Source organism: Lepidochelys olivacea (genome assembly GCF_965140295.1).
Source record: "Lepidochelys olivacea isolate rLepOli2 genome assembly, chromosome: 7".
NCBI classification, from domain to species: domain Eukaryota; kingdom Metazoa; phylum Chordata; order Testudines; family Cheloniidae; genus Lepidochelys; species Lepidochelys olivacea.
The window spans coordinates 121,829,557-121,855,088 of record NC_140417.1 but is presented as its reverse complement, the minus strand read 5'-3'; the positions used below and the strand labels follow the sequence as shown (position 1 = coordinate 121,855,088).

Here is a 25,532-nt window from a genome sequence, read left to right as displayed (position 1 = left end):
CCGTATGGGTCTCCTGCAGGAAAATCACAGAGTACCCTCCCTCCCGAAGGAAGGAGAGCACCTGGCACCTGCGGAGACCCATCCTACAGCCCCGGGTGTTCAACGTGATGATGGTAAGAGGTGCCATGAGGAGGGCTGGGGGGGGATCCTCACCGGCAGGGACGCTCGCGGTACCCAACGGGCCGCGCAACAATCCGTGACCTACCCCGTAGGTCATGAGGGAGTCACGGAAGAGGCGGACCCGCTGGTAAGCCGTGGCAGCCTGCTTCCCGGTCCTTTTACCCTCCCCCATGAGGGCCCTTGCGGCCCGGAGGATGAGATGGAAATCCCCCCATCGCTGCAGGGCGAGCTGCACCTTGTTACGGGAGCCCCGGACATCCTCAAGGAACTCCCGCAGCTCCTCCCGCAGCGCATGGGGGGCCGGGGCCACGAGCCCCCGGCTGTCCTCCGGAGGGACTGCTGACACAGCCCCGTGGCCCGCCGAAATGGGCAGACAAGGGGCAGACCCCCGACGTGGCGCCTGATGGACTGGCGCCACGCAGCCCTTTTCAGCCCCTGGCTGGAGTGGGGGCGGCGGAGGGAGGGTAGCAGCCCCTAGCGAGTCGGGACTAGGGAAAACAGGAGCCGCGCCCCGGGGGCTATCCTCGTGAGGCGAGGAGATGACAGCCCCAGGGGCGGCAGTGACAGCACGGGAAGTGGGGGGAGCGGGGGCAGGGTTGACATCGGGGGCAGGGCAGGGATCCCGAGGGAGGGCAAGGCAGGGGTTGGGTACAGAGCCAGGGAGAGGGGCAAGGGCAGGGGCCTGGGCCCCGGGAGCCAAGCCGGTGGAAAAGGGCCCCTCTCGATCAGGCTCCGGGAGGTGGGGGTGGGGCAGGGGGCCCTCCAGAATGTCGGGCTCTGGTACCACGACCGGCAGGGGGGCCACAGCACCAGCAGTGGGGTCCCCGCCCGGGAAGGAGGTCAGTCGCCCCACGTCCTCGAGGGGCAACCCATGGGGCTCGGGTCCCAGCCATAATGCACCAGCGGTCGCCTCGGTTGGTTCGGCGTCTAACCGCAGGGTGCCACTCACGGCCGGGCAGATGGAAGAGCCCTGGGGACCCTCGGAGGCGGTAGCAAAGGTGACGGGTAGGGGAAGGGGGCACGGGACAGGCGGGGTCGGGGCGAGGTCGCTCAGGTCGAGGCCCGCTAGCAGTGGGTCGTCCTCCCCCTGGGTGACTGGGGTCAGACCCAGGGCCTCGATCTCCTCGTATATGGAGGGGAGCTCTCCGGCCGCCACCCCGGAGGCCTCCCCGCTAGTGCCCGAAGCGACACTCGCCCCGAGGCTCACCGGGGTTGTGAGTGGTAAGGGGGCAGGTGGGGCTCCATCGGGGTCCGTCGAAGGAAGGGTCCCGAGGGGAGGGATGGTACTGCCCTTCCGTGCTACCACGTTGTCCCCAGCCGGCACCAGGGGATGGTGTGCACCCGCGGGCAAGACAGAGGGCTCGGCATCGGCGCCCCCCTTTCTGGTCTTCCGGGGGGCTTCTGCATCGGTGGAAGGGGGCGGAGCTCGAGCCTTCCGCTTGCCCTGCTTCCCCCGGACTAGGGCCCAGCCCTCCATGGCCTCATCGGGGGGCCGGCTACCAGGGGTCGGGTCAGGGGGCAAGGATGATGGCTCAGGGACCGTGGGAGGCGGCGGTGGGGCGGAAGACGGGAGGGAAGAGTCCCCCTGGGGCGGGCCCTCTCCCACGCTCGGCAGCATCCCTGCTGCACCCTCCTCTGGGGGCTCCGCCAAAGCGCAGGTAGCAGAGGCGGGGCTCTCCCGCTCGTCTGGGCGCGCCGGGGGGAGCGCCCCTCGGGCCCGAGCGGGAGCAGTGGTGGGCTGAGTGGGAGGAGGGGCGGCTTCGGGCGCCGGGCAGCCAGGGGCGCCGGCGATGACGGGGCCAGCGCCCTGCCGGGGCTCGGGGGTCCCAGATGCCTCTCCGTGCCGGGCCAAGGGGCAATCCCTCCGGACGTGCCCCATCGCCCGGCAGAGGTAGCACCGGGCCTCCCCCGTAGAATAATGCACCCGGTAGTGGGTCCCCTGGTAGGGGATCAGAAAGGACCCCTCAAGCGCCTCTCCGTCACGCGCCGCCGGCGGCAGTTGCAGCTGCACTTGCCGGCGGAACGAGAGGACGTGACGGAGGGCGGGGTCCTTGCAGCCCAAGGGGAGAGGGCTCAGGACGGAGATGGGCTTCCCCAGGGTGGAGAGGGCAGGTAGGAGGGCGGCATTAGGAAGGAAGGGAGGGACGGAGGTCAGGACCAGGCGGACGCCCAGGTCGTCCAGCGGCTCGAGGGGGACGAACACGCCCCCCACCGCCAGGCCCTTCTCCACCGCCTCCTGGGCGGCGGCCTCCGATGCCAGGAAGAAGACCACCTTCCCGTACATCTTGGAGGCCGCCGCAATGGCCGTGGGCCCCACCACCCTCGCCAACGCCCGCACGTACGTCTCCACGTGGGGCGAGGCGGGCACCAGGAGGCAACGGACACCGTGCTTCCTGGTCATGTTGGGAAAGGGGCCCCGGCCGCTATAGCTGGTAGCGGAGGTGGCGGGCGGGAGAGATGACGTAGCAGTAGGCGGGGGGGCTGCCGCCACCTGGGCGTACGCCCTGGGGGCTGGGGGAGGGGCACCCGCAGGGCTGGTGGAAGGAGCAGCGGGGCGGGAGGCCGCGGCCGGTGGCGGGGCCGCAGCAGTGAGGGCAGTCCCTGCCATGGAGGGCCTGGGCTTCTTCGCAGGGTCCTTCCCCTTCTTCCTACCCCGGCCCTTCCCGCCGGCTGGGGGGACTCCCCCCGAAACGAAGGGGGGGAGGAACGTGGCAGCAACGGAGGTCACCCCGGTGCCCGCCGCTGCCGGCGCCCCGGCGGGGGCGGTAACAGGTGGTTTGGCAGCGGCGGCTGAGGTAGAGGCTTGGGGGGGTGACGGAGGGGCAGGCGGGGGAGGGGGAACGAGGGCTGTTGGAGGGGCCCCCCCTGTCGTATCCCCCGCCATAATGAGCAGGGAGGGAGGGAAGGACACCGGAAGGAGAAAGGGGAAGGGTGAGGCAGGTCAACCACTCCTCCCCGCTAGGCTGCAGGCAGGGGAGGAGGGCGCCAAAGGGGACGGGCTGGACAGGGGGGCTTGGGAGGGCTTGCGGGGGACAGTCACCGACTCAGAATGAAACAAAAAACCGGCTCCTCGAGTTGCACTGGGGGAGGGGGGGGTCAGAACAACAGTCGGGGGGTGCGGTGAGGTCGGGGCAAACTCAAACAGGGGAAGGGCACAAGCGCATGGGAGGGGGCATGGGCGCACTGAATAAGGGCCAATCGGGGCAGGGCTATCACATAGGGAGGCGGGGAGAACCAGGCTGGAGGCAGGACAGGGAACCTAGGGGCTGGCTTCAGAGGCAAGGGCGGGGCAAACAAGCAAGGCTGCAGAGGGGGAAGGGCGGGGCAGGCAAACACACTGAAGCCAGCGAGGTGCTGGGGTAAAGGGGAGGGCAGAAGGCTGCAAGGGGAAAATGGGGCAGGGAGCCAGGGACAAAGCTGGGGGCTGGTAAGGGGGGGGGTCAGTCCAGGATGGGGCGGGGGGCACGTGCGCCCACGTGCGCTCGTGAAAGAAAGTCACTGCGGGCTGGCTGCTGCTGCAGGCCCCAAAGGTGGTGAAAGGGGCAGCAGGCCCAGCAGGCAGTGGAATCCCAGAAGCAGGAGCTGGAGGCAGATGGTGAGTGTCCGCTGGGGGTGGTGGAGGGGACAGCGCTGACAGTGGTGGTGGTGGGGGTTGGGGGGCACACTGATGGACTAGGGGGCAGGCTCCACGCCACACCCCTGTGTTCCCACAAACACAGTCAAAACCCCCACCACAAGAGCACAGTCCGAGAGTTACTCAGCTTCCTGGCCCCCTCCACAGTGGTCTACCAAGTCCGTGTGCGCTCCCCCAGCAGCAGATGGCCTCGTCCCCGCCTCCTCCGGGGTCCGGCAGCTCGCAGGCAGCAGCAGCAGCTCCAGGCAGCAACCCGGTGACCAGGCAGGCAGAGAAGGCCCCTCACAGGTGGTGGTGATGGTGGTATCGTCCACAGCAGCGGTAGCGCCGACGGCTGGGGTAGGGGTCCCTCATTCCCCCCCCCGGGGAGCGGGCCAGCAGCCCCCCCCAAGGGGCTGCAGTTGGAAAGTAGCGGCAGCACCCAAGGGCGGGCGGGTCCAGTAGCTAGCCAGCAACCAGGTAGGGGAGATGGCGTTTAGCCCAGCCAGGGGAGCAGCTGGAGCAGGGGCAGGGGCAGCAGCAAGGGCCAAGGCCCCGCAGCAGCAGCAGGAGCAGGAGCAGCAGTCTCCCTCCTCACTCCAGACTAGGGGGGTACAGGAGTCTGGTCGAAAGCAGATGTACTGGCCCCTGGATGAAGAGTTTTCTGTTCCCTGAGTGACCAGAGCAGGGGCTGCCCTAGAGCAATCAGGATCCTGCTAGAGCCAATTAAGATAGGCAAGCTAATTAAGACTCCTGCAGCCAATTAAGAACTTATTAGAATCAATTATGGCAGGCAGGCTCATCAAGACACCTGGTTAAAAAAGGACCTCCCATCAGTTAGTGAGGGGGTGCCCAAGGAGCAGGCATGCTGCTGGAGGACTGAAGAGTATAAGTGTGATCAGGCTTCAGGCAGAAGATCCTGCAGTGAGGATAAAGAAGGTGCTGGGGGAAGGCCATGGGGAAGTAGCCCAGGGAGTTGTAGCTGTCACGCAGCTGATACAGGGGACATTGTAGACAGCTGCATTCCACAGGGCCCTGGGCTGGAACCTGGTGTAGAGAGTGGGCCCGGGTTCCCCCCAACTCCTGATCAGACACAGGAGGAGTTGACCTGGTCTGTGAGAAACACCAGAATGGAAGGCCTAACATGGAAAGGGATCTGGCCTGTCCCCGACCCACTACGTGGGACACAGAGACTGCAGGGGTTGTTCTCCGTTTCCCCCATGCTGGCCAGTGATGAGGTTAGCTGAGTGAATGGCAGGTTTGAGCCTCTAGCAGAATCGGCCAAACTGAGGGCTGCCATGAACCTCTGAGGAGAACAAATCCGCCAAAAAGCGCAGGACCCACCAAGGCAGAGGAGGAACTTTGTCACACTGTGTATCTATAACAGTGTGTTTGTATATATGTGTGAGTGTGTGTGTGTCATTTTGTATGTTCATTTGTGTTATACTTATCTTTGCTTCCAGTATCACTGATGCACTAAAGGTTTTGCTTGGCATAAACACAACCCCCAACCTTTCTTTTCCGAATGGTGTCACTTGCTTCTGTCTGTGCCACAGGAAAGCTGCTGGCAGCAGCTGAGCAGATGACACTTTCTGCCTTCATCACTCGCCAGTTCTGCAGCCAGGGGAGGCATTCCCCTCCCACGTGACTCTCTTGCACTGAAGACAGGTGGTGAAACGTGAAACTAGAGCATTTGTTTAATGGAGTGTGCTGAAAATTGTATGAGACAAGCGTGTCCCATTTGTGGTACACGTAGCTAAGAGGCAGCTTGCCTTTTCATCACAAAACCAGACACTGAGCAGAGCCAGAAGGATTGCAGCTAGCAGGACAAACGGTTTAACAGGTGGACCTTGTACAATGAGGATCACAAAGATTTAAGGTACTTCCTATTGTTTCTGCATTGTGAGGTCCAAAAGAGATGGAACCAATTCCATCCCTGGTGCAACTCAACAAATCTCTCCAGTGTATTTAGCAAGGTAATGGTTATACCATTGTTCTATGCGTATTGCACCTTTAAATGTCTAAGGATTCAGCTGTCTATAAGGGCAGGAAGCTGCTTTGTGTTCACTTTGGTACAGACTTGCACAGAGGAAAAGGGGAAGGACAGGTGTCCAAAAATATACTTTTGGATGCCACGGTAGGTGAGAACACTGGGAGAAGACTATGTCACTCACCATAGAGATCTCTGGCCCAATGGATTTGCAATCCACTCCCAGCTGGCACCTCCATTTTAGCTAATAACTGCTGTGTTCCACCCCAGAAACAGCTGCATTTCAGTGGTGGGTGGAGTGATCCATTTATATTACATATCATTTCCCTCCCTCACGGGGGTGTTGTGAAACTCAGCTAGTTACTGATTGCAAAATGCTGTGAGATCTTCAGACGGGCTATAGAGGAGCAAATAGATTTACTTGCAAAGAGATGTTATCAGCAAGCAATTCAAATCAGCAGCAAGTCAGCCTGTGATGTGCAGAACAACCTTAACGGAAGGTAGCAGTTATTCAACATAAGGGAAATCCAGGGAAAGTGCCCGGAGCCCAAGTAACTGGGTTGTGGGATCATCTGTATCCATATGGGGCTGAGCAATGGAACCCTCAGCCCCAGCCCACAGCAGCTGGATGGGAAAGGTAGAAGTAGCAGCCACAAGCCACTATTACCCTCTGGACGGTTCACAGACCCACCCGCCATGCTTCCAGCCTGTCCCATCACACCTCCTTATCCCTCCTGTGTATAGTCCGCCGCTAAGCTGCTCTCCATGATCCAGCAAGGGGCACAGAGTCCCGGTGTCTGTGCTCTCCCCAGACTGACTATTCCAGGCAGTAGAGATAGGCTCTTTCCCCAGAGTTTTGGGTCATCTGTGTCTATGGGGGTCATCTGTGTCTATCAGAGTTTGGCCCACAATTGCGGAGGCTATAGCCAGTATTCACTACCTTCTTCTGAAGTTTCCAACAACACTTTGCTCATATAAGCGCTTTGGCACAGGAACCTTCTTACCGTTACATATATGTACTGTGCCTGGCGCAATGAATCCCCCGTCCTTGCTGCAATACAAATAAATAACTATAACATTAGGCAGCTTTTATGTGGGGCTCTCAAAGATGATCTGAGCTTTTCAGACTTGGACTCTGAGCTTAGAAGAACCAATAGCTTGTTTCCATTATAAACTCTGCTGCTATAATAAATTGCAATGCTTTCGATTGCTCTAGCCCCTTCCATCCCAAAGCACCTTAAAAATTGTGATCCTGCTTCTGCAATTATATCCATTGGTGTGGACCCCTGCTGCCACTGAAATCAATGGAGCTCAGTGTGTGAACCATACTGGGTCAGACCAATGGTCCATCTAGCCCCGTATCCTGTCTTCCGACAATGGCTGGTGCCAGAGGCTTCAGAGGGAATGAACAGAACAGGCACTTATTGTGTGATCCATCCCCTGTCATCCAGTACCAGCTTCTGGCAATCAGAGGTTTAGGGACACCCCGAGCATGGGATTGCGTCCTTGAACATCTTGGCTAATAGCCACGGATGGACCTATCCTCCATCAACTTACCTAATTCTTTCCTGAACTGAGTTATACTTCTGGCCTTCACAACATCCCTTGGCAATGAGTTCCACAGGTTGACTGTGCATTGTGTGAAGAAGTATTTCCTTATGTTTGTTTTAAACCTGCTACCTATTAATTTCATTGGGTGACCCCGGGTTCTTGTGTTATATAAAGGAGTAAATAACACGTCCTTATTCACTGTCTCTGCATCATTCATGATCTTATAGGGCTTGGCTACACTTGCGAGTTACAGCGCAATAAAGGAGGCCCGGGCGCACTAGCTCACTCCCTGTCCACACTGACAAGGCACGTAGAGCGCTCTGACTCCACGGCTACAGCGCTGCTGGTACTCCACCTCGGCAAGAGGAATAAAGTTTGCTGGAGCGCCATGGTGCCAGTGTGAGCGAGGTGTTGCATTACTGCCCTCTGATCAGCCTCCGGAAACGTCCCATAATCCCCTTAAGTCAAGTGGCCACTCTTGTCATTGTTTTTGAATCACTGCAGGAATGCGGATATGCCCTTTGAAAGCTCTGTTTCTGACAGCCAGCTGCTTATCTGCCCCGAGACAAAGCAAGCCATTAGTGTGAAATGCTGTGTGTGAGAGAGAGAGGTGGGGGGAGGGCGGTCTGCTGCTGTCTGAACTTACAAGACAGCACGCTGACATGCTCTCAGCCCCCAAAACCCACTCTCTCTGCCCCCACATACACACAACACACTCCCTGTCACACTCCCCTCCCCCCTGCATTTGAAAAGCACGTTGCAGCCACTTCCATGCTGGGATAGCTTGCCCATAATGCATCGCTCCCAATGCCACTGCAAATGTAGCCATACCAGTTCGCTGTCAGCTGTCAGTGTGGACAGACTGCAGAGCTTTCCCTCCTGTGCTCTCTGAAGGCTGGTTTAACTCAAAGCGCTCGACATCTGCAAGCGTAGCCAGGCCCATAAACCTCTCTCATATCCCCCCCCTTGTGGTATCCATGCTGGATGATCTAATTACAGGGTTGGGACTTAAATCCATGCAATGCCAGTAAAATGCAGCCACTGCTGGGGTGGAAGGCTGTGACTGGCACACAGCACACTGCACAAAAGGGAGGGGAAGGGGGGAAAGGGGAAATTTTGGACAGGTACCACAATGCAAACCACTACCCTTATAAAAGTCTCAGGGGAAGCTGGAGGTCCTATCTCTTCTGCATAGACTTTAATTTGTAAGACTTCAACTGTGCATTTTAACACATTCCTTTTTCCAGGCTGCAAAGAGAAGTCATACTTTTGAAATTGTTTCCTCACCATATTCAGACATGTCACATACATATCGATATTTGTACATCTATCATCCAGATATACGTACAGCTATTTGTGGTTGTTGCTATCTACTAAGTAACTACATATCAGTTTGGCACTATATATAATGGAAGAAAGAATTCCTTTCTGGGAGATCCACCGGTCAGAACACTTGTCTGCCACTCCTGCCTCAGTCAATCCAGTTTGTTACAGAAGAATCCTTGCAAGAATACTCTGTAGAAAACACAGATTTGCTCATTGGTAGCAGCTACAGGTTTTACATTGAATGGATTATTTCCACCCTTTAACTCCTATAAGCAACATGGAGCCAAATTCATCACGGGGTTTAACTCCAGTGACTTCAGTGGGGTTATACCAGGGCTAAATTCATCCTGGGCATGTGTGTGCAACTCTATGCAACGATTCTGGAAAATTTCCAGCTGTTGATCAGCATAAATGGATGATGGCAAAGGGGTGATTTTTAATGTGCTTCTGTTACACCTGTTTATAACTTGCTAATGCAGGATTACACCGAGTTCAGCGTCTGATAAAATCCAAACCAATTTAACTGTCTAGGCTAGCTGCTCACCTGTTTTATCTTCTCAATTCATTATCTATTCGCACACCCACCTGACCTTCCCTTCTCCCCCAAACTCCGCATTTCCTACTCGCTCCTACAGTTGCATTTTTCCTCGGGTGATCTTGAAATCCACCGCCGAAGTCGCAGCAGCGGGACTAGGGGAATGCAAAACTGCGGGGGAAGGCAGAAAACCAGCCCATGTGACGGCTGCAGCCGGAGGGTGGAGGGAAAGGGTCCTGGTCTCCCCGGGAAGCCCCCGAAAGTTTGTGCTTCGTGCGGGCAGATCTGTCCGTCCGTCCGCCCAGCTCTCCAGCGCTGCGAGCGAAGCGGGTTGCGCCCCTCGCAGACGGCCCCAGCTCGGGCTGTCTCCCCGGGCGGGGAGCGGACATCAGCCCTGCGGCAAAACGAGAGCTCCGTCTCGGCCTCCCCCGCGCCCGGGAGACTGCAGCCTCCCCGCCCCGCCGCCGCGCACGGAGACCCGCCCGCGATGTAAGGCCGGGGCGCGCCCCGCCTCCCCCCGAGCCCGCAGCATGAGCTCGGATCCCCGCTACCGGGCCTCCTCCTACCGCAAGCTCTTCGGGGAGCCCCCGCGGCTGCCCGCCTCGCTCCCCGCCAGCGGCCGGGCGCCTCCCGCCGGGCCGAGGCGTGGGTGGACCTGGGCCCGGCGCCCGCCCGGGCCCGGGAGCACGGGCTGGGCCGCGGCGGCGGGGAGCAGGAGCGGCTGGCCGGGGGGATGCAGAGCCTGCGGGCGCGCTGCGACAAGGAGGCGCGGGGCCGGGCCGAGGCGGAGCAGCGCGCCCGGGCGCAGCAGCGGGAGGCGGACGGGGCGGCGCGGGCCCGGCTGGGGCTGGAGCAGAAGGTGGAGGCGCTGCGGGAGGAGCTCGCCCTCCTGCGCCGGGCGCACGGGGAGGAGCGGGCCGAGCGGGCGGAGCCGGACCTGGCCCAGCCGGACCTGAGCGCGGCGCTGCGGGAGATCCGCGCCCAGGACGAGTCGCTGGCGGCCAGGAACCTGCAGGCGGCCGAGGAGCTACGGTACCGCGCCAAGTTCGCCACCCTCAACGAGCAGGCGGCGCGCAGCCGCCAGGCCGCCCGGGCCAGCCGCGAGGAGATCCACGGGTGCCGCCGCCGGCTGCAGGCCCGCACGCCGGAGAGGGAGAGTCTGCGCGGCGCCAACGAGTCCCTGGAGCGGCAGATCCAGGAGGTGGAGGAGAGGCACGGCGCCGAGGTGGGCGGGTTGCTGGTGAGGGAGCGCCGGGCACCTCCGCCCCGTGCAGCGCCGGGCACCTCCGCCCCGTGCAGCGCCCTTGTTCCCGGGGTGGCGTTGAGTATCTCTCCCCTGCGCACGGGTAGGTACCCCTGGCCACCACTAGCCAGCCCCAACTGGCCGTACCTCTCCCTTGCAAGTCCTGCACAATGGACTGACTCCGCTGGAATGGTCCGAGAAGTCCGGGTCTCAGGGATATCAGCAGGGGCTGGGGAAGTCTGGGGAGTTTTCTAGTTTGACTGGGAAGGCAGCGACAGCGGAGCATTATGTCAAACCAAGCCGTGCATGAGCCGCTGGAAATCAGGGAAGGGCCCCCCCTCTCCCCCCTCCCCCACACACCTGGGAGAGCGGAGGGTTAAAGGATTTCATGGGGTCCCAGAAGATGAAGAACTGCGTGGGGTTGTTTGGGAGTTTGACCATTGGCTTTAGTGGAGCCTGGAAGTCACACACTGCGTTGGACTGAGAGCGGGGCGCCGGCGTGCAGAGAAAGCTCGTGGTGCAAATGCATAAACAGGTGCACACAGCCATAGCCATGATTTCCCTGTAGCCCCAGGATGTCTGTGCAAAGGGATCAGTCTTCAGGTCTTCTGCGTTCCCACCCTCAAGATCGGCGTGTGTCTGCGCTGCCCGGGCTGCAGGTTTCACGTGGGTGGGTGTTGGAGCAATGGGTAGACAGGGCTGGGAAAACTTTGTCTCTATCCAAGGTCCTGAATGTGGCATTGATCTTCATCAGACTTCAGCGGATCGTTATAAAAAGCCTTTTAATTCATGTTTAATGAATTAAGAGAATTTCTTCCCAAAGGAGCCTTTAAAGACAGTCTTGTTAATTTTAATGGAAGCTGAATTCTCGGATTGCCTTTTCTTTTTCTTGATGGGTAATTTCTAGAAACCATCTGAACTGTGTTTGGTCCATAACAGTTTGTTTTTCGCAGGAGTGGGTGGGTGAGATTCGGTGGCCTGCGTTGTGCAGGAGGTCGGACAAGATGATCCTCATGGTCCCTTCTGACCTTAGTATCTATGACCTGGGTCCCAGCTGCCTTGACCTGCTTTCAAGGGCACTTGTAAGGTGTAAATTGCCGTAGTTAGAACCCTTCCCAGCTCTATTAGGAGAATCATTCCTTAAGGCCTGCCCCAAAGACCACTGAAGTCAATGGGAAGACTCCCTCTGATTTCAATGCGCTTTGGATTAGACCCTCAATCTCTTTTGTATGGTTTGGGAAAGATGCTCATTTAAATTCCTCTGACTCTCAACCAAATACAGTACTAGATTTTTTCCCGGTTTTACTACGGGGAAGCCCTGGTGATGAGAAAAGAAATTAAGGTTGCAACATCTTGTTAACCTAACTGGTCAGCCTTAGCTAAATTGTACAGCTTCTTTCTGAATGAATTACTGTGCATGATATTTAACGGATACTATTTCATATTTATATTGAAGTGCGGCCCCCACGCATTTTCAGGGCCATACTGTGCTAAGAGCTGTATAAACTCATGATACCTGCTCTAAACTGCTTGCAATCTAAGTAACTAGTTGGTGTTATTCTTCTTCCATTAATAATATGGAAATAGTTTGATGTCCTGTGATAGTGCATACAGGTGGACTCAAAGGGATTCCATATTAGTAACCCTCTTAAATATTGTAGCCTTGATGCCATGTGAACAGAAATTGCAAGAACAACCAATATGTAGGAGGAAATGCTACAACCAGATTAAACTCTGGGATAGTTGAAATTGATCTAATTATGGAAAATCAACTTTTAAATGTATGATTCTTGTATTTTAGTTTAGTGGGGGTGGTAATTAGTGGCATCTCTTGCATCCTTTATAGGATAGAGCTTAAATCAGTAGTGTCCTATAGAAATCTATATATTTTAATAGAAAATTAGATTCTTTCCATAGTTTGGGGTATTTTAAACCATCCTATCGATTTCTATAGCAGGGATACATTCTCTCTATGAAATTCTATAGGACTGCTTAAAAAGATATAGAAAGAGTCCCACTTTCTATTCAATTTTATAGGACTTTTCCATAAGAGAAGACCTACGGATAGATGCTCATAATGTTGTCAGCTTCACACGTTCTATAGCAATATTTCTTGTTGCAGCCTTCCACATACGTCTCCAGACTTTACTGCTTTTTGCTCTGAAATACCTTCCCCATACTAGCTGGCATGGGTCTTGGGCCAAATGTAGCCCACAGTTCTACAATAAGGTCCATTGGTGCCCTCATATTCAACATATAGGTGTGATCCATGAAGACTACAAATCCCAGCATGCAGTGCTCCATCTTCTGCTGTTTGGGTGAAATTTAGTTTTTAAGCATTGCCTCTTCTTACAGTCCATGGGGACTAAAATTAAAGAGAGACCTGAATAAGGGGCCCATTTAAGCAAAATGTAACTGATCCACTTAAGTGGATGATATATTCATTAATTGCTGTTTGACCCCAAGAGGTGCTGAGCACCCAGCCCTCACATTGATTTTTAGTGGGCATCACAGATGCGCCCTGTAGCCCAGGCCCTTAGGTAATATAAGAAAACCTTTTTACATTGTCAGAGCAAGTGGTATGAAAAGCAGCCTCATCTCACCTGTGCAGTGTTAAATCCAAATCTGGGGCAAATAGGCCAGGACATACATTTCCTTGCAGCACCATCCAGGATTTCCACACGATTGATGCCCCCCTGCTAGTGTCTGAATGGTGACTGTTGCAACCCAGGCTTGACACAAGCTGCTCCCTGCTAACACAGGATCACAGAGAAGGGAATGACGAAGAGGCTGGAATTTATACATGGGTTCAGAAACAATGTATGTTAGCAGGCAAACATGGGTGCTAAAGCGGGGCATGTAGGTAGGGCAGAAAGGCAGAGCTCTGTATCTGAAATACTCGTCAGTCAATATGCCTGATATTTATTATACATCTTACCCAACCCTGTCCCAGAGCAATAGGGGAGAGGAATATAGCCAAGTTGTACATAGGAGTGGTTTTGTACCGAGGGGTGCTCAAATAAGGTGACAGAGAATTAGAGGAAATGAAAAGAGCAGTGTTTTATCTGAGAGTGGCGTTATTATCCAACAAAACCATTGTTAATTTAGGGGGTCAATAGCCCAGCATCGCTGTACCAATGAGGATATTATTTATAATTACTTGTGTTGTGACTCCATCTGGGAGCCCCTCTCACAGACCAAGTCCCTGCTGTGGTAGGTGCTGTTCAAACACTGAACAAAAATATGTTATAAATCAGGGCTATTATAATGGGAGTTTATATTACACAGGGCACTAATTTTCTCCCAGAATGCCCTCTGCATCTCAGTGTGTGCCCTGATGATCTCCTCATTCTTTCTTCATTTGTAACTCCCGTTCTGCATCCTTGAGTTTCTGCCCCAGGGTCACTGTCCTTGTGACTTAATCAGAATCCATCAATGATGTTTGTTAAAGGGGGTCACAGGCGCAAAGCAAGGCATTGCTTCCAAATTCGAGGCAGAGGGGGCAGATGTATGAGAACTCAGGGACTAGATTGATGGAGGCAGTGTAAACAGACATTGCATCTCTAGAGTAACTCTACTGAAGTCAATGGATTTACCCGAGGTTGACATGGGTGCAGCCGAAACCAGGATTTGGCATGCCAGCGACTTGTTTAGCTCCATGCATTTTGCTGCTGGCAGCCATCTTTGCATTCTGTATTTAGTAGGTTACACAAGACCAAAAGTAGGACAGGGAGGAGGGAGTGGCGGAATGAAATACCAACAAGTCTCGTCCACTGTAGGCACAGAACTGCACCTAGTCATTAAGGGCTGACTTGGGAAGAAACAGAGAGGGAGAGAATTTTCTTCGCTGGCCAATGCAGAATAGCCGGCTTCCCACACAGGTCTAAGTTATACAACTTTCATGTGCATTCTAACTACATATACATCCAAAAAACTAAAAGCCTGAATCAGATGGTGCCTATGGGCACATCTGACCCAACAAAGACATTCCCAGATAATTATTTGGGTTGGGAGGAACTTCTTGTGGGCCATCTATTGCCGTGTCTTCATGGTATCAGCTTTGATTTTACAATGGTGAAACAATCTCTGCTTGATTGCCTAGCCTTTCTCAGACAACAGCAATTCCACAGTCTCTCTAAGCCGTTTACTCCATTGTTATATAATTTCCCCCTAATATTCAACCTATATTTTCCCTGCTGCCTGCTCCACCTTGTTTTGTCACTGACTAATGAGATCATTGTCCTCTTTGCAAACAACCCCGGCTGTATTTATGGGGAAAAGCAACCATGTGAAAATCCCTTAATTTTATGACAGCAAAAAAAAACCCCTGTCACTCTGACCCATTGCACAGCGGGCAGCTTAATTTATTAGGAAAATCTGCTGCATGCCTTAAATTACCTATGGGCTGCTCCTGGTCAAGTCAAGGAGCATTTGCCATTGACCTCACTGGGAGCAGAAGAGAACGTTAAGATTTGTGACAAATTTCCTCAATGATTTTGATGGGGCTTCGTCTTGCAGAACTTGCACGTGTTTGTATGTGCATCCTTGAACACCAGTGTTAAACAGGTGATCAGTGCCTTACAGGTGTTTTAGCCATATTTTCAAATGACACAAATAAAGCAAGGCTGCTGTTAGCACAGTTATACCTTAATGGCCTAGACCAGAGGTGGGCAAACTGCGACCTGTGGGCCACATCCGGCCCGCGGGACCATCCTGCCCGGCCCTTGAGTTCCCAGCTGGGGAGGCTCACCCCCGGCCCCTCCCCCACTGCCCCCCTCTCCCCCGTAGCCACGCTGCCGCACGGGCAGCACCCTGGGCAGTGGGGCTGTGCACTCCTGCAGGGCAGCATGGCAGCGTGTCTGGCTCCAGCCAGGCAGCGTGGCTGCCAGACATGCTGCTCTGAGCGGCATGGTAAGGGGGCCGGGGAGTTGGATAATGGGCAGGGGTCCTGGGGGCCAGTCAGGGGACAGGGAGCAGGGGGCAGTTGGATGGGGTGGAGATTCTGGGGGGGGTGGTAAGGGGAAGCGGAATGGGGGGGGGTGTTGGATAAGCGTGGGAGTCCTGGGGGCCTGTCGGGGGCAGGGCAGTCAGGGAGCAGGGGGGGTTGGATGGGGGTGGGGTCCCAGGAGGGAGCGGTCAGGGGACAAGGAGTAGGGGGGGGTTGGATGGGTCAGGGGTTCTGAGGGGGGCAGGAAGTGGGAGGGGGTGAGGGCTAGGCTGTTTGGGGAGGCACAGCCTTCCCTACCAGGCCTTCCATACTGTTTTGCAACCCCAATGTGGCCATTGGGCCAAAAAGCTTGCCCACCCCTGTCCTAGACCCTGACATATGCCTGACACACCTAACCCTTGTGAAAAGTGAATTAATTGAATGTTGATAAATGCAAAGTAATGCACATCGGAAAGCATAATCCCAACTATATATGTACAATGATGAGGTCTAAATTAGCTGTTACCACTCAAGAAAGAGATCTTGGAGTCCTTGTGGATAGTTCTCTGAAAACATCCACTCAAAGTGCAGCCGCAGTCAAAAAAGTGAACCGAATGCTGGGAATAATTAAGAAAGGGATAATAGGACAGAATATATCATGTTGCCTCTATATAAATCCATGGTACGCCCACACCTTGAATACTGTGTGCAGATGTAGTCGCCCCATTTCAAGAAAGATATATTGGAATTGGAAAAGGTTCAGAAAAGGGCAACAAAAATGATTAGGGGTATGGAAGGGCTTCCGTATGAGGAGAGATTAGTAAGACTGGGACTTTTCAGCTTGGAAAAGAGACGGTTAAGGGGAGATATGATTGAGGTCTATAAAATCATGACTGGTGTAGAGAAAGTAGATAAGTTGTTTGCTACTACTTATAACACAAGAACTAGTGGTTACCAAATGAAATTAAAAGGCAGCAGATTTAAAACAAATAAAAGGAAGTATTTCTTCACACAATGCACAGTCAACCTGTGGAACTCCTTGCCTGAGGATGTCGTGAAGGCCAAGACCATAACAGGGTTCCAAAAAGAACTAGATAAATTCATGGAGGATAGGTCCATCAATGGCTATTAGCCAGGATGGACAGGAATGGTGTCCCTAGCCTCTGTTTGCCAGAAGCTGGGAGTGAGCAACAGGGGATGGATCACTTGATGATTCCCTGTTCTGTTCATTCCCTCTGGGGCACCTGGCACTGGCCACTGCTGGAAGACAGGATACTGGGTTAGATGGATCCTTGGTCTGACCTAATATGGCCGTTCTTATAGCATGGAGCCAGGTCCTCAGCTGGGGTAAAGCAGCATAGCTCCATTGATGTAAATGAAATTATATTGACCTGCACTGTCTGAGGATCTGGCTTTGTGTGTGGAAATTATGCATTTTAGAGTGGGTGGGTCAAAATCAGAGATAGCGTGAGTGAGTGCAAGTCCCTTGAATTCAACATGAGTCTTTTAGGAACTCAGTAGAGTGGCAGCAGCTTACGCGGTCTGAATTTGGCCCTGTGTCTTCAGTATAGTTGTGTATGCACCAGGTCTGTAGTATTTTGTTTTAATATGAACTGGGATTGTTCAAGAAAATTGGAAATTTGCAGCTTCAGGCACCATCCCTTTAAGTTACTTTACAAATATTTACAATATTTTAAAAGACAAATAGGCTTTGCGACTTGACAGCTTAGCACTTTCCAGCATGCACTTTCCACTTTACGTCTACACTTTCAGCATTAATTTGTGAAGCAGGGAAAAAAATAAAGATGAGGTCACCTGGGCCCGGAAGGTGTAGATGGTATTAAGGAGAGGCGGAGTGTGTCTGTGTAGGAGCTGTCTCTTCCATTACCACCATCTTCTCTTGCCACTCCTTGGGGAACTGCTATGTCTTCAGCTAAGCTCTGAGGAGCCTTTCGATGCTTCCCATTGATGACCTCCTGTCCCAGCCACCGTTCTTCCAGGAGAGAGCTGCACTAAACTCCTTTGGAACCTGGAGATGTTGCTCATCCGCTAACCTCAGCTGGTGATCAATGTGGGTTCCTCCCTCTCAAGGTGTTGGGAGTCCTGCCTATGGAACGCTCCTAGCAGGTTCGGGGAATCTACCATGCCACCATTTTGCTGCTGCTGTAGGACACTGGTTCATGCTACAGCATGGAACAAATTTGTAGCTGTGATTGAGTGGTTAACATTTGTGTGTGCAAAAAAAGTGGTGTCTCCTCATGGTCATGCCTAAAAGCTCAGCTAAACCCTTAGCCACAAGAGAGGGAGGGCATCTCTCACACAATCCTAAACTTTCCTTTCGGGGCTGGGCTCCCACTGTTCATAATCCTTGCCTTGCATCAGAACACTTAAGACCAACCTGATTCCACAACCCCCTGCTTTGCTTAATCAATCTCTAAGGGCCAAATCCGAGGAGGTGCTGAGCACCCATCTCCCACCACTGGCAGATGGTGCTCAGCAGCTTTCAGAAGTGGGTCCTCAGTGAGTTATTTCTCTCAACTCTGGGCTCCTCTGTGTCTAATTGGACACATTTGTCTAATTGTCCCATTAACAAACATCCAAGAAATTAAATAAAGCAATTGGAAAAAATGAAAGAGGCAGGTCGAACAGCAGCTGTGGCCTTGTTTTCCTGCCGTAGTTATCTTAATTGGAATTTCCCCTTGCTGCGCTCTTGTCCAGGAATCTGCTGGGATGGATGAGTTGGCAATTGTATTTTCCCCTTTCTCTATAATGAAATGAACATAAAGTGTTCAGCTAAGGACTTTGCTTTTGAAACAAAAGCTCCTTATCTCCCTGGGCTTGCTTGATTGCAGGACAGCATCAGTCAGCTGGAGAATGACTTGAGGAACACCAAGAGCGAAATAGCTCGTCATCTGAGGGAGTATCAAGACTTGCTCAACGTTAAAATGGCTCTGGATATAGAGATTGCTGCATACAGGCAACACCTCACGCTATTTATTTGACCTGCCCTCTTCCATACCACCTTACCTGGCACAAAACCATAAATCTAAAAAAGCACTTGGTTTTGTTTTCATTGTTGAGGGTAAATGGAGGGCACATGCAGTGGATATGGGGGTACTCATCGCACACTGGGTACAGCCAGCCGATGCCAACATACCTCAGTCCTGACCTGCGTTACTCCCTGATAGGCCAGTCTGGGCTCCCCGCCATAGGTCTGCCAATACCCCTCAATCCAGGCCCAAAGTCCCCTCCTGCTCTTCTAGTCTCCCACCCCCACAGCCGGTGTTGTTGTTCACATTAAAGCAACGCAAGCCTGTGTTTCATATCTACATTGTTTTGACTGAAAAAGATTCCAGATCTGAACAACAGTAACACCAGAGGCTGCTGTTCCCAGCAGCTCGCTCTGTGTCCCTGCAGTCTGGGGTCCCCCTTTCTGATATGGAGGGTGACCCCATTTGACATCTGCAACCCCCACCCACTATCCTTTCCAAACACCAGTTACTCCATGCATATACCGCCCCCTCAGCTCCGCCAATGCGCTTCACCCCTTAGCCCCTCAAATTAGTCTGTCTGTGGTGTTTAGTCTTGTCCCAGGCTTGGAGATGAGCCCAGAGATCGATTGACCAAACTCCTGCACGTGACATAGATGGTTGGACTAGATGATGGGGGTTGGACTAGACGACCTCCTGAGGTCCCTTCCAACCCTGATATCCCATGGCATAGGAATAGCCCCCACTCCCCCACACACACCCCTTGTAACGTCTCCTGGGAGGCTGAGTCCCCATTTTTCTCCTCTTGGGATAAGCTTTCTCATCTCCGTGATCTTCAGTCTGTCAGGAGGGCTCCCCTTCCCCCAGAATCTCTCCCCTCTTCCCCTGCTGTGATACTGAGAGAGTCTTTGAAGTCAAGGTTTGAGCCCCTTGCATTAACCTTCTAGCCCTGGAGTAGTCTTGATCATTAGCACAGTGACAAAGGGGATGTTCAAGTCCCACCCCTGGGTCCCAGTCTCAGCCCCGCTGGTGCTGTATCCCTTGCATGTTCCAGCCCTATCCACTATGGGGGTTTGCTTCCCTGGGCAAGCAAGGTCATTTTTTGGCTCCTCTCCCTCGACAAATGGTATTTCCAAGTTCTTCTGAAACTGCAGCTACATCCTGCCTTCGCGTCCAGCCCAGGTCAGGAGTGACTGAAAGCTGTGCCTGGTTGACAACCATTTGGTAGCCTACTTGAAAAGGTGCTCAGCTGCCATGGTGATGGGCCTGGTATAAGAACCTACCTTAAACAGACTGCACCACACACCACTGCTGATGCTGGTCCATTACTGCGTGTCAAGCATTCCAATCCTGACCTGCAGAAACCTTTATTATCCACACTCGGCCTCTCGATTCAGCCATGTCAGTGCTTCTCAGGTCCAGTACTGGTACCAAACACAGCTCTCTTGACATACCTCAGTCCTGACCTGGCCTAGTCCCTCACCCCCCACAACTGTGCCAACGGCTGTTAATCTTGGCCTTCAACACTCCTTGCTATCCCAGATCTTGGGCCTTTCTTGAGTAGAGTGTAGCCTTCGTACCAGATTGTTGAGTGGCTTTGTGATGTACATGTCTGGCGCCATGGCCAGATTCACACTCCTGTGTGAGCGAGGGCAGTACCTTCATTCAAGTGCAGCAACTCCGTGCCAGCCCCCCACACTAAGCACAGCTGATATTGAAATTCTAATTCTTTCCACCTCCACAAAGTTCTCCCTATTCCCCTATAAATTGGTGGTGGGGGGGAGGCGGAGAGGAGAAGCAGTCTCAACTGCCCCTATGCAGTTGGCTCTAGACTGCCATGCTGCTGGAACAATTGCCCTGTTGATCATGCAGCTAGGCCTGAAAGAGGTTCTGTTGTGTCTGATTTAAAACTGGGCAAACCTGGGAAGGTTCAAGAGATTTGAACACTCGTGAAATGCAGGTGCTTAACCAAAAGATGGCTGAGAGGAGATATGATTGCTCTCTATACATATATCAGAGGGATAAATACCACGGAGGGAGAATCATAGAATCATAGAATATCAGGGTTGGAAGGGACCCCAGAAGGTCATCTAGTCCAACCCCCTGCTCAAAGCAGGACCAATTCCCAGTTAAATCATCCCAGCCAGGGCTTTGTCAAGCCTGACCTTAAAAACCTCTAAGGAAGGAGATTCTACCACCTCCCTAGGTAACGCATTCCAGTGTTTCACCACCCTCTTAGTGAAAAAGTTTTTCCTAATATCCAATCTAAACCTCCCCCACTGCAACTTGAGACCATTACTCCTCGTTCTGTCATCTGCTACCATTGAGAACAGTCTAGAGCCATCCTTTTTGGAACCCCCTTTCAGGTAGTTGAAAGCAGCTATCAAATCCCCCCTCATTCTTCTCTTCTGCAGGCTAAACAATCCCAGCTCCCTCAGCCTCTCCTCATAACTCATGTGTTCCAGTCCCCTAATCATTTTTGTTGCCCTTCGCTGGACTCTCTCCAATTTATCCACATCCTTCTTGAAGTGTGGGGCCCAAAACTGGACACAGTACTCCAGATGAGGCCTCACCAATGTCGAATAGAGGGGAACGATCACGTCCCTCGATCTGCTCGCTATGCCCCTACTTATACATCCCAAAATGCCATTGGCCTTCTTGGCAACAAGGGCACACTGCTGACTCATATCCAGCTTCTCGTCCACTGTCACCCCTAGGTCCTTTTCTGCAGAACTGCTGCCTAGCCATTCGGTCCCTAGTCTGTAGCTGTGCATTGGGTTCTTCCGTCCTAAGTGCAGGACCCTGCACTTATCCTTATTGAACCTCATCAGATTCCTTTTGGCCCAATCTTCCAATTGGTCTAGGTCCTTCTGTATCCTATCCCTCCCCTCCAGCGTATCTACCACTCCTCCCAGTTTAGTATCATCCGCAAATTTGCTGAGAGTGCAATCCACACCATCCTCCAGATCATTTATGAAGATATTGAATAAAACCGGCCCCAGGACCGACCCTTGGGGCACTCCACTTGATACCGGCTGCCAACTAGACATGGAGCCATTGATCACTACCCGTTGAGCCCGACAATTTAGCCAGCTTTCTACCCACCTTATAGTGCATTCATCCAGCCCATACTTCCTTAACTTGCTGACAAGAATACTATGGGAGACCGTGTCAAAAGCTTTGCTAAAGTCAAGAAACAATACATCCACTGCTTTCCCTTCATCCACAGAACCAGTAATCTCATCATAAAAGGCGATTAGATTAGTCAGGCATGACCTTCCCTTGGTGAATCCATGCTGGCTGTTCCTGATCACTTTCCTCTCATGCAAGTGCTTCAGGATTGATTCTTTGAGGACCTGCTCCATGATTTTTCCAGGGACTGAGGTGAGGCTGACTGGCCTGTAGTTCCCAGGATCTTCCTTCTTCCCTTTTTTAAAGATTGGCACTACATTAGCCTTTTTCCAGTCATCCGGGACTTCCCTGGTTCGCCACGAGTTTTCAAAGATAATGGCCAGTGGCTCTGCAATCACAGCTGCCAATTCCTTCAGCACTCTCGGATGCAACTCGTCCGGCCCCATGGACTTGTGCACGTCCAGCTTTTCTAAATAGTCCCTAACCGCCTCTATCTCCACAGAGGGCTGGCCATCTCTTCCGCATTTTGTGATGCCCAGCGCAGCAGTCTGGGAGCTGACCTTGTTAGTGAAAACAGAGGCAAAAAAAGCATTGAGTACATTAGCTTTTTCCACATCCTCTGTCACTAGGTTGCCTCCCTCATTCAGTAAGGGGCCCACACATTCCTTGGCTTTCTTCTTGTTGCCAACATACCTGAAGAAACCCTTCTTGTTACTCTTGACATCTCTGGCTAGCTGCAGCTCCAGGTGCGATTTGGCCCTCCTGATAACATTCCTACATGCCCGAGCAATATTTTTATACTCTTCCCTGGTCATATGTCCAACCTTCCACTTCTTGTAAGCTTCTTTTTTGTGTTTAAGATCCGCTAGGATTTCACCATTAAGCCAAGTTGGTCGCCTGCCATATTTACTATTCTTTCGACTCATCGGGATGGTTTGTCCCTGTAACCTCAACAGGGATTCCTTGAAATACAGCCAGCTCTCCTGGACTCCTTTCCCCTTCAAGTTAGTCCCCCAGGGGATCCTGGCCATCCGTTCCCTGAGGGAGTCGAAGTCTGCTTTCCTGAAGTCCAGGGTCCGTATCCTGCTGCTTACCTTTCTTCCCTGCGTCAGGATCCTGAACTCAACCAACTCATGGTCACTGCCTCCCAGATTCCCATCCACTTTTGCTTCCCCCACTAATTCTACCCGGTTTGTGAGCAGCAGGTCAAGAAAAGCACCCCCCCTAGTTGGCTCCTCTAGCACTTGCGCCAGGAAATTGTCCCCTACGCTTTCCAAAAACTTCCTGGATTGTCTATGCACCGCTGTATTGCTCTCCCAGCAGATATCAGGAAAATTAAAGTCACCCATGAGAATCAGGGCATGCGATCTAGTAGCTTCCGCGAGCTGCCGGAAGAAAGCCTCATCCACCTCATCCCCCTGGTCCGGTGGTCTATAGCAGACTCCCACCACTACATCACTCTTGTTGCACACACTTCTAAACTTAATCCAGAGACACTCAGGTTTTTCTGCAGTTTCGTACCGGAGCTCTGAGCAGTCATACTGCTCCCTTACATACAGTGCTACTCCCCCACCTTTTCTGCCCTGCCTGTCCTTCCTGAACAGTTTATAACCATCCATGACAGTACTCCAGTCATATGAGTTATCCCACCAAGTCTCTGTTATTCCGATCACGTCATAGTTCCTTGACATCACCAGGACCTCCAGTTCTCCCTGCTTGTTTCCAAGGCTTTGTGCATTTGTATATAAGCACTTGAGATAACCTGTTGATCGCCCCTCATTGCCAGTATGAGGCAGGAGCCCTCCCCTCACAGACATTCCTGCCTGTGCTTCCTCCCGGTATCCCGCTTTCCCATTTACCTCAGGGCTTTGGTCTCCTTCCCCCGGTGAACCTAGTTTAAAGCCCTCCTCACTAGGTTAGCCAGCCTGCTGGCAAAGATGCTCTTCCCTCTCTTCGTAAGATGGAGCCCGTCTCTACCCAGCACTCCTCCTTCATGGAACACCATCCCATGGTCAAAGAAACCAAAGCCTTCTCTCCGACACCATCTGCGTAGCCATTCGTTGACTTCCACGATTCGACGCTCCCTACCTAGGCCTTTTCCTTCCACGGGGAGGATGGACGAGAACACCACTTGCGCCTCCAACTCCTTTATTCTTCTTCCTAGAGCCACATAGTCCGCAGTGATCCGCTCAAGGTCATTCTTGAGAAGAGTTATTTAAACTCAGTACCAATGTGGACACAAGAACAAATGGATATAAACTGGCCATCGGGAAGTTTAGACTTGAAATTAGATGAAGGTTTTAACCATCAGAGGAGTGAAGTTCTGGAACAGCCTTCCAAGGGGAGCAGTGGGGGCAAAAGACATATCTGGCTTCAAGACTAAGCTTGATAAGTTTACGGAAAGGATGATATGATTGGATAGCCTAATTCTGGCAATTAATTGATCTTCGACTATTAGCGGTAGAAATGCCCAATGGCCTGTGGTGGGATGTTAGATGGGGTGGGATCTGAGTTACTACAGAGAATTCTTTCCTGGGTGTCTGGCTGGTGAGTCTTGCTTACATGCTCAGGGTTCAGCTGATCACCATATTTGGGGTCGGGAAGGAATTTTCCTCCAGGGCAGATTGGCAGAGGCCCTGGGTTTTTTTGCCTTCCTCTGCAGCGTGGGGCACAGGTCACTTGCTGGAGGATTCTCTGCACTTTAAAGTCTTTAAACCATGATTTGAGGACTTCAGTAGCTCAGACATAGGCTAGGGGTTTGTTACAGGAGTGGGTGGGTGAGATTCTGTGGCCTGCGTTGTGCAGGAGGTCAGACTAGACTATCATAATGACCTTATAGTCTATGATTCTATGTGTATGTTTTTCCCACGGACATCAGAAAGAGATCTCTTGAGACAGCAAAACTGGGTGGGATTCAACCTGTTGCTTCTAATGGCTAAAGCCCTCCACTGTGGGTCCTGACTCTCACAGAGACTCCCTATAAATGACCCTGCAAGTCAAGATCAGTCAGAACACTTGAACAATCCCCCCCACATTTGAACATGGAGGTGCTGGAAGGGAGTGTTTCTCAGCAGGGAGCCTTTGGCTCTGGAAACTTGCTTCCCCTGCAGAGCTGCTTCTTGTCCTTCTAGCATGCCTCCTCTGGCCTATATTGAGCTGGTGAGAGTGGTGGGTAAATTTCATTTGTGGACTAGGGTGTTCATTTGATGATTATTATTTTTTTATATTATGTTCAAACGTAACAGAACTGTGTCCAGAAATCACAGATTGAGGCATATTTTATATATTGGTCACATGAGAACCTGCTTTCTACTCTTTCCTGCCTTGTTCTGGTCCTGGTTAGAGCCCACAAAGACACAGAAAAAATAACAAAGGGGAAAACTGAGCTGTTTTAAACCTCAAAAAGGTTTGGGTTGAGTTTCAGGTGTAGATGTGGAGTGCTTCTTATTTTCATCCAGATATTGCCTGAAGCAGAATTCTGGGTCAGATACTCTCAGACTTTGCCGGTGTTTAAAATCTGAACCTGCCCTAGATCACATTTTGCAAATACCCATGCCACCCCCCCTCCTCCATCTCTATAATGAGTCAATAAAAATAAGAGCGATCCAAGCACATCCAAATATATGGAATGTTCCAAAACTGGGTCCAAACTTTGCAGCTGGAGCCCATCTCAGTTTATATCCAAACTGGTTTGTCCATCTTTAACCTGAGCCACAGAGGTGGTAACCTTCTCCAACTAACCTCTCCTTCTGTGGTGTGTTTGCAGGAAGCTGCTGGAAGGTGAAGAGACACGTTTTACCACTGGAAGCATCAGCATTTCGGCTCTGAATCCGCATTCTAACCCCAGTTATTCTTTCCAGCCCAGAGTCTTCAATTTACCTGTGGCCACTGTCTCAAAAATATATCCTACTCAGTTTTTTAAGAAAGAAGAGAAAGAGGAGGCTTCTAAAGTGTCCTCTAAAGTATAATCTAGTCAGATGGGGGAGACCTTTGCTGAAATGATTGAGGAGACTGAAATGTCTACTAAGAAAACTGAGCAATCAAACCTGAAGGAAGGAAACATTACAAACCAAAAAATGTAACCTTTTATATGAATAGAAACAGC

At 52.5% G+C, this 25,532-nt stretch overlaps 1 protein-coding gene across 1 annotated transcript; it reads left to right on the top strand.

Annotated features, from left to right (window-relative positions):
- Window positions 1-1,250: 1,250 nt before the first annotated feature.
- On the top strand, window positions 1,251-25,509 carry INA (internexin neuronal intermediate filament protein alpha; the record flags this gene model as incomplete). The annotated part of the gene is given in 5 exon segments (XM_084633037.1): window positions 1,251-1,341; window positions 9,708-10,375; window positions 18,158-18,282; window positions 25,194-25,392; window positions 25,396-25,509. Coding segments are annotated over 5 exon segments (1,197 nt in total).
- Between the last annotated feature and the right edge of the window lie 23 nt (window positions 25,510-25,532).